Source organism: Durio zibethinus, unplaced genomic scaffold, assembly GCF_047325235.1.
Source record: "Durio zibethinus cultivar Kanyao isolate XHJ-2024 unplaced genomic scaffold, ASM4732523v1 HiC_scaffold_124, whole genome shotgun sequence".
Classification (NCBI taxonomy): domain Eukaryota; kingdom Viridiplantae; phylum Streptophyta; class Magnoliopsida; order Malvales; family Malvaceae; genus Durio; species Durio zibethinus.
The window spans coordinates 22,929-32,500 of NW_028322747.1; the positions used below are offsets into that span (position 1 = coordinate 22,929).

The 9,572-nt window shown below is 35.8% G+C and overlaps 1 protein-coding gene across 1 annotated transcript; it reads left to right on the forward strand.

Moving 5' to 3' along the window:
- Nucleotides 1–1,893: 1,893 nt before the first annotated feature.
- On the forward strand, nucleotides 1,894–4,004 carry LOC149509703 (cytochrome b6). Its single transcript, XM_089757675.1, has 2 exons — nucleotides 1,894–2,295; nucleotides 3,120–4,004. The coding sequence occupies exons 1-2, from the start codon at nucleotides 2,290–2,292 to the stop codon at nucleotides 3,759–3,761; spliced, it is 648 nt and encodes a 215-aa protein (XP_089613801.1). The 5' UTR covers nucleotides 1,894–2,289; the 3' UTR covers nucleotides 3,762–4,004.
- The last annotated feature ends 5,568 nt before the right edge of the window (nucleotides 4,005–9,572 follow it).

The following is a 9,572-nucleotide window of genomic DNA, read 5'->3' on the forward strand; positions in this document are numbered from 1 at the left end:
GTATTACGGGGCGGACTATAACAAATCCGGGTATTTGGAGTTACGAAGGTGTGGCCGGAGCACATATTGTGTTTTCTGGCTTGTGCTTCTTGGCAGCTATCTGGCATTGGGTATATTGGGATCTAGAAATTTTTTGTGATGAGCGCACAGGAAAACCCTCTTTGGATTTGCCCAAGATTTTTGGAATTCATTTATTTCTCTCAGGATGTGGCTTGCTTTGGCTTTGGCGCATTTCATGTAACAGGATTGTATGGTCCTGGAATATGGGTGTCCGACCCTTATGGACTAACCGGAAAGGTACAACCTGTAAATCCAGCGTGGGGCGTGGAAGGTTTTGATCCTTTTGTTCCGGGAGGAATAGCCTCTCATCATATTGCAGCAGGGACATTGGGCATATTAGCGGGCTTATTCCATCTTAGTGTCCGTCCGCCCCAACGTTTATACAAAGGATTACGTATGGGAAATATTGAAACCGTCCTTTCCAGTAGTATAGCTGCTGTCTTTTTTGCAGCTTTTGTTGTTACTGGAACTATGTGGTATGGTTCAGCAACTACCCCCATCGAATTATTTGGTCCTACTCGTTATCAATGGGATCAAGGATACTTCCAGCAAGAAATATATCGAAGGGTTAGTGCTGGGTTAGCCGAAAATCAAAGTTTATCAGAAGCTTGGTCTAAAATTCCTGAAAAATTAGCTTTTTATGATTACATTGGCAATAATCCGGCAAAAGGAGGATTATTCAGAGCGGGTTCAATGGACAACGGGGATGGAATAGCCGTTGGGTGGTTAGGACACCCTATCTTTAGAGATAAAGAAGGGCGTGAACTTTTTGTACGTCGTATGCCTACTTTTTTTGAAACATTTCCGGTTGTTTTGGTAGACGGAGACGGAATTGTTAGAGCGGATGTTCCTTTTAGAAGGGCAGAATCGAAGTATAGTGTCGAACAAGTAGGTGTAACTGTTGAGTTCTATGGTGGCGAACTCAATGGAGTGAGTTATAGTGATCCTGCTACTGTGAAAAAATATGCTAGACGTGCTCAATTGGGTGAAATTTTTGAATTAGATCGTGCTACTTTGAAATCCGATGGTGTTTTTCGTAGCAGTCCAAGGGGTTGGTTTACTTTTGGGCATGCTTCGTTTGCTTTGCTTTTCTTCTTCGGACACATTTGGCATGGTGCTAGAACCCTGTTCAGAGATGTTTTTGCCGGTATTGATCCAGATTTGGATGCTCAAGTGGAATTTGGAGCATTCCAAAAACTTGGAGATCCAACTACAAGAAGACAAGTAGTCTGATGCAAGATTGCTTTGTTATTTTTCGCTTCTATTTTCTGTTTGTGATTTGACATAGGCTGCTGTAAAAATCTTGATTAAAATCGCTGCCTTTTCTTTGATTCTTGTTCTTTCGTTATTTTATTCGGGAGATGATTCTAAATAAATAGGTACGGAAGCTATAATTGTAAACCACGATCGAATTTATGGAAGCATTGGTTTATACATTCCTCTTAGTATCTACTCTAGGGATAATTTTTTTCGCTATCTTTTTTCGAGAACCGCCTAAAGTTCCAACTAAAAAAATGAAATGATTTTTCATTATCTCAATTGAAGTAATGAGCCTCCCAATATTATATTGGGAGGCTCATTACTTCAATTAGTCCCCGTGTTCCTCGAATGGATCCCTTAATTGTTGAGAGGGTTGCCCAAAGGCAGTATATAAGGCGTACCCAGTAAAACTTACAAGTAAACCAGATATAGAGATGGCGACTAAAGTTGCTGTTTCCATTATTATATAATTATATAAATAATATATATAAATATAAATATAAATAATATAAATATAAATATAATTTCAAGATCACAATGGATCTATGATAAGATCGTTTATTTACAGCGGAATGATATACAAAGTCAACAGATCTCACTGAATACAAAATAAGATTTATGGCTACACAAACCGTTGAGGGTAGTTCTAGATCTGGTCCAAGACGAACTGTTGTAGGGGATTTTTTGAAACCATTGAATTCGGAATATGGTAAAGTAGCTCCTGGATGGGGAACGACTCCTTTGATGGGTGTCGCAATGGCTTTATTTTCGATATTCTTATCTATTATTTTGGAGATTTATAATTCTTCCGTTTTACTGGATGGAATTTCGCTGAATTAGATTCACAAGAACCACGAAGCCTCGCTTTTCAATACAAAAAGTGAAACTTTTAGTTCTCGGATTTTTTTTAGCCCATTCTATTTTGGTAGTTCGACCGCGAAATTTTTTTTGTTTCTGTATTTCCGGAATATGAGTGTGTGACTTGTTATAATTGATCCTATTGATAGTACAGAAAATGGGTCTGTCCTCTTGATCGAGATAGTTTTATCCCGTCGGATAGCCATTCTAGTATCTGGAGCACGGAATATATGAAATGGATCACGAAGTATTCGAACTATGATTCATACTTAATATTCAAACCTCGCGGCCGGACTCAAAAAAAAAAAAAATTTTCAAAGAAAGAGGTTTTTTATTTATAAATCGAGAAATTTTTTCTTCTTTCAAACTCTCATTTAGTTTATGCTTATTTTGATCAAAGGACAAACCTTTCTTTTCTTTGTATTTTTATTTATTATATCTATTCTATTCATTGAATAAGTGATGATCCAATAATTCTTACTCAAAGAATCTTTGGACTTAGTTTGAAGGTTTTATTGAATCATCGCGGTTCTGGTATGAATCTGAAGTTTCAATTGATTCATAGGGTCTTAACAAGAGAATTCCTATTAAAAATAAAGAAAACAAGAATAAAGCCACATTCCATATAAATAACAAATCAAAGCAAAGAAAAAGAAAAGAAATAAGTAGGTAAATAGAAGATTCAAGAGGCCTGATCAACATAAAGACGAATGCGCCGACTTGATTTTTTGGCATTATAATTACAACTACAAAAAAGAGCTTTCGGATTTTTACTCTTTTGTGTCTTCAGATAAAATTGAATGAAAAGATTAAGAAGTTTCAAACTTTCTATTCCATATCCGTTTCAGCTATTATTTGGGTGTTTTTGTTTGAGCTGTACGAGATGAAATTCTCATATACGGTTCTCAGGGGGGGAGTCCTCTTGGTTTACCTATCTCAATAAAGTCTATGATTGGTTCGAAGAACGCCTCGAGATTCAGGCGATTGCAGATGATATAACTAGTAAATATGTTCCTCCTCATGTTAACATATTTTATTGTCTAGGAGGAATTACGCTTACTTGTTTTTTGGTACAAGTAGCTACAGGATTTGCTATGACTTTTTACTATCGTCCAACCGTTACTGAGGCTTTTACTTCTGTTCAATACATAATGACTGAAGCTAACTTTGGTTGGTTAATCCGATCAGTTCATCGATGGTCGGCAAGTATGATGGTCTTAATGATGATCCTGCACGTATTTCGTGTCTATCTCACTGGTGGTTTTAAAAAACCTCGCGAATTGACTTGGGTTACAGGCGTGGTTCTGGCTGTGTTGACTGCATCTTTTGGTGTAACAGGTTATTCCTTACCTTGGGACCAAATTGGTTATTGGGCAGTCAAAATCGTAACAGGCGTTCCGGAAGCTATTCCGGTAATAGGATCGCCTTTGGTAGAGTTATTGCGTGGAAGTGCTAGTGTGGGACAATCCACTTTGACCCGTTTTTATAGTTTACACACTTTTGTATTACCCCTTCTTACTGCTGTATTTATGTTAATGCATTTCCTAATGATACGTAAGCAAGGCATTTCTGGTCCTTTATAGAGAATATAGACCATAGCTATATTGTAACCAATCATTTATCTTATTACTTGCCAATCATTTATCTTATTACTTGGGGGAGGAACAATAGTATTTCATTGCTACAAATATGGATTGTTGAAAAAAAAAAAAAAATAAGACATGTATTTGGATATTTCCTTTCAACTCCACAATATTCTATTATTTATTTGATATGACATGAATAGTTGAAGGGAATTCCCCGAAGAGAAAATGGATTATGGGAGTGTGTGACTTGAACTATTGATTGGGCCATGCAGAAATATGCCTTTATCTGCTACATTGGAATTCACAACCAAATGTGTCTTTGTTCCAACCACCGTGTAAGCCCCATACAAAGGATAGGCTGGTTCGCTTGAAGAGAATCTTTTCTATGATCAGACCTGACGATGTCGTGTATGAACAGGGCTCCGTAAGATCCAGTAGAATAAGTGATTTGGCATAATGCAAATTAGATTTTATTTATTTATTTTTATTTTTTTTTTACTTTCTTATCTTAATAGTATGAAAATACATTCATTTCTTCTGCATCGACCCGATTTATTATTATTATACTATCGGAGTGAAACAAGGGATCTAAAGAAGAGCAAAGGCTAGACTATATTAGTAACAAGTAAATCCTTTGTATGTAAAAAATCTCGATATATTTTTGGGATAAAGGTGAATCGCAAGGCCTAAGACGACCCAGAAAGCACTTGATCACGATCAACTTTGTACGCCTACTTGGGTATTGAGCATTTACCTGTAAAAATGGCATTCCTTGGAATGTATAGTTGCAACTTCGTAAAATGGAATCAGGTAACTTTTTTCTTACATATGAAATCATTCATATATGTGTGGATAACATATAGATTCATTTTATATGTATCCGTTTGTATCCATTTGATTCGATTGATTTTTGCTTGAGCCGGATGATGAAAAATTATCATGTCCGGTTCCTTCGGGGGATGGATCTAGAAAAATTCACCTATCCTAATAACAAAAAAACCTGACTTGAACGATCCTGTATTAAGAGCTAAATTAGCTAAAGGTATGGGTCATAATTATTATGGGGAACCCGCATGGCCCAATGATCTTTTATATATTTTTCCAGTAGTAATTCTCGGTACTATTGCTTGTAACGTAGGCTTAGCGGTTCTAGAACCTTCAATGATTGGTGAACCCGCGGATCCATTTGCAACTCCTTTGGAAATATTACCTGAATGGTATTTCTTTCCTGTATTTCAAATACTTCGTACAGTACCTAACAAGTTATTGGGTGTTCTTTTAATGGTTTCAGTACCTGCGGGATTATTAACAGTACCTTTTTTGGAAAATGTTAATAAATTCCAAAATCCATTTCGTCGTCCAGTAGCGACAACCGTTTTTTTGATTGGTACTGCGGTGGCCCTTTGGTTGGGTATTGGAGCAACATTACCGATTGATAAATCCCTAACTTTAGGTCTTTTTTAAATTGAATCAATTTTAAAATAAAATATCATGATGTGCGTATCTAGGGAGTAGTCACTTCAAAGTCAAAGTGAATTCTCCCTAGATACATTTATTCAATTCTGGTCCCAATATATGGATTGTGCTGAAGGTTCAAAATCCGATTTTCGTTTTTTTTTTTTTTTTCTAATTTTCTAAAGTAAAAAAAAAAAAAATGAAATAAATCCTAAATCCAATGGATTTAAAATTTTGGTAAATCAATTTCGCAATGCTTTTCTACTTCTTTTCTAGAATGCCCAATATTTGTTTTACATCTTCTATGCGAAAGTGTTCAATTTTCATAAGGTCTTCTTGACTGTTATTCAAAAGGTCCAATAATGTATGTATATTGGACTTTTTGAGACAATTATAGATCCTGGGAGGCAATTCTGATTGGTCAATAAAAATATATTTCAATGCTATTTCTTTTTTCTTTTTTCTTAGTTTAGCTAATCTATCATGAAAAGGAAAAAAAGGTAAAGTAACGTTGTGTTGATTGTTTTCTAAATGTAAGTTTTCTTCTTCCGCATCTAGAAAGGGAATAAATAAATCAATCAAATTCCGAGAGGCTTCATGAAGTGCTTCTTTAGGAGTTAAACTTCCATTTGTCCATATTTCTAGAAAAAGTATCTCCTGTTTTTCATTATCATTCCCATAACAATGAATACTATGATTCGCATTTCGAACAGGCATGAATACAGCATCTATAGGATAACTTCCGTCGTGAAAGTTCTTTGGCGTTTTTATACCGTATCCTCTATTTCTCTCGATTTGTAATCCAATACACAAATCAATTGGTTCGGTTAGGCTAGCTATATGCTGTGTATTATCAACGATTTCCACAGAAGGCGGTAAGATGATGTCTTGAGCAGTTACATATCCGGGACCCTTGGCACAAATAAAGGCGTTACGAGTTCCATACAAATTACTTCTCAATACAATTGCTTTTAAATTCATTAAAATTTCATGTACTGATTCTTGAATACCTACTATGGTAGAATATTCGTGTGGTATTTTCTCAGATTTTGCACGTGTAATACATGTTCCTTCTATTTCTCCAAGCAAAGCTCTTCGCATCGCAATGCCTATTGTGTCGGCTTGGCCTTTCATAAGTGGAGACAGAATAAAGCGTCCATAATAAAGACGCTTACTATCTGTTCTTGATTCAACACACTTCCACTGCAGTGTCCGAGTAGAGACTTTTACTTTCTCTCGAACCATAGTAATATTATTTTATTTGATCAGATCATTGAATCATTTATTTCTCTTGAAATCTCTTTAGTGTTTATTTCTACACACGTTTTTTTTTAGGAGGTCTACAGCCATTATGTGGCATAGGGGTTACATCCCGTACGAAACTTAATAGTATACCACTTCTACGAATAGCTCGTAATGCTCCATCTCTTCCGAGACCAGGACCTTTTATCAGAACTTCCACTCGTCGCATACCTTGGTCTACTACTGCTCGAATAGCATTTCTCGCTGCGGTTTGAGCAGCAAAAGGAGTCCCTCTTCTTGGACCCTTGAATCCACAAGTACCGGCGGAGGAAGAAGAAATTACCTGACCCCGTACATCTGTAATAGTAACAATGGTATTGTTGAAACTTGCTTGAACATGAATAACTCCTTTTGGTATTCTACGTGCACTTTTCCGTGCACTACTGCGCCCATTCCTACGTGAACCAACTTTTGGTATAGGTTTTGCCATATTTTATCATTTCATAAGGATAAGTCAGAGATATATGGATATATCCATTTCATGTCAAAACAGATCTTCTATTTTTATTTGTTCATCGCTTTCTTTAAGATTAGTTTCTTTTCTTTAACTTTAAGGAGTTCTTTTTAGAATAGAAAGATTATCCTTGTCTCTGTTTATGTCTCGGGTTGGAACAAATTACGACAATTCGTCCCCTCCTACGGATTAGTCGACATTTTTCACAAATTTTACGAACGGAAGCCCTTATTTTCATAGTTGTTATTCCTTAAATTTTTCCGAATCTACTTATTGGAAGAAAATAAGTTTCTTGAAATTTTTGAACCTTGAATTGGATCCCCCTGAAAGGAATCTTGAAGTTGAAAAAACTACCTAATCGTTCGAATCCTTGTTGCGGAGTCTATAAATTATACGCCCCCTGGTTGAATCATAAGCACTTACTTCACTTTTGTTGACTCTATCCCACGGTGGTATACGTATAAAACTCGATCGGACCCTTCCTGAAACATAACCTAGAATCAGATCTTCATTATCTAAAGGAATCTGGAGTGGACGTGATTCACTAATTAAACCTCCATGAATCCATTTTTGTTCTTTTATTCCAGGTAAAACTTCCTTGACGTATCAACTACTGTAGGGCAGGAGGAGTTCTATTAGACAACCCGTGCTTTTTTTTTTCACAAATGGAAAGTTTCGGATTCGGATACAATTCGGATGTTAGACAGATTACCATATATAACACAAAATTTCTCCGCCGATTCCTTCTAGTCGAGCCTCCCGGTCTGTCATTATACCCCGAGAAGTAGAAAGAATTACAATCCCCATCCCGCCTAAAATTCTAGGAATTTGTTGATAGTTAGAATAGATTCGTAGACCGGGTCGACTGATCCGTCGTAAATTTAAAATAGTTCTATATGGTCCTTTCCTATTCCTTCTATGCCGTAGGGTTAAAACCAAAAAATATTTGTTTCTTTCCCGATGTTTCCTTATGTTATCGATAAAACCTTCTCGTAAAAGTATTTTAACAATGTTTTCAGTGATGTTAGTAGATCCTATTCGAATCGTTCCTTTTCTATTCATGTCAGCATTTCGTATAGAAGTTATTATGTCAGCAATAGTGTCCTTACCCATGGTAAACTAAAATTATTGTTGCTCCCGAATTTTGATATAACCAACATGTTCTTTTTTTTTTTTTACTTAGTAAAGGTATATACGTGAGACACAATCTACTAATTAATCTATGTCATTTAAATACTCTAATTTAAATACTATAACTATATTGAATTGAGGTCTCGTCTTATAATACCTCAGGAGCTAATGAAACTATTTTAGTGAAATTTAACTGTCTCAATTCCCCGGCGATCGCACCAAAAATTCGAGTTCCTTTTGGATTTCCTTTTTGATCAATGACAACTGCAGCATTGTCATCATATCGTATTATCATACCGTTGTCGCGTTTGAGTTCTTTACAAGTACGTACAATTACAGCTCTGATCACTTCTGATCTTTCTAGAGGTGCCTTTGGTACTGCTTTCTTGATCACAGCAACAATAACGTCACCAATATGAGCATATCGGCGATTACTAGCTCCTATGACTCGAATACACATTAATTCTCGGGCCCCGCTGTTATCTGCTACATTCAAATGGGTCTGAGGTTGAATCATTTTTTTTAATCTCTTCTTTCAATGGAACAAAGGACGAAGAAAAAAAGAAATATTGTTTGTCAAAAAAAAAAAAAAAAGGAAACCCGCAATTGTTTTTTTTATTCCCAAGACTTCTTTCCTTTGGTTCTATATTCCTATCCTGAAATAATGAATTGAGTTTTTATAGGCATTTTGGACGCCGCTATTGAAATAGCCTTTCTTGCTATATTTTCGGCTACTCCGCTCATTTCATAAAGTATTCTGCCCGGTTTAACGACAGCTACCCAATACTCGGGAGATCCTTTCCCCGAACCCATACGTGTTTCTGTAGATCTTACCGTAACTGGTTTGTCTGGAAATATACGTACCCATATTTTTCCACCACGGCGTACATTTCGTGTCATTGCGCGGCGCCCCGCTTCTATTTGTCTAGATGTAATCCAAGCGGGTTCAAGTGCTTGAAGAGCATATCTACCGAAACAAATGCGATTACCTCGATAAGATATTCCTTTCATTCTTCCTCTATGTTGGTTACGAAATCTGGTTCTTTTTGGGTATAGTTGATGGTTGTTTATTAATTCCATCTCTACTACAGAACTGGACATGAGAGTTTCTTCTCATCCAGCTCCTCGCGAAAAAAATGACTAAAAAATATTTTATTTTATTCTTAAGATATATAGGTAGTTACTGAATAATAGATTGAATCCTGGGATTCTTTGCTTTGAGATTTTATCTGATCTATTTGAGATTTTATCTGATCTATTATAAATTTGTATATCTTGTTTGGATATATATTGGATATATATATAAGTAATTAAACATGGATTCTATTTATAGATAATGTCTTATCTTGTTTTTGTTATAATGTTATAACGAATCTTTATTTTGTTTTGTCTTTTTTTATCATATTCATCTCGGATCGACAAAAATTTAACAATCAAATAAAATGAAAATAAAATTTTTAAAATGA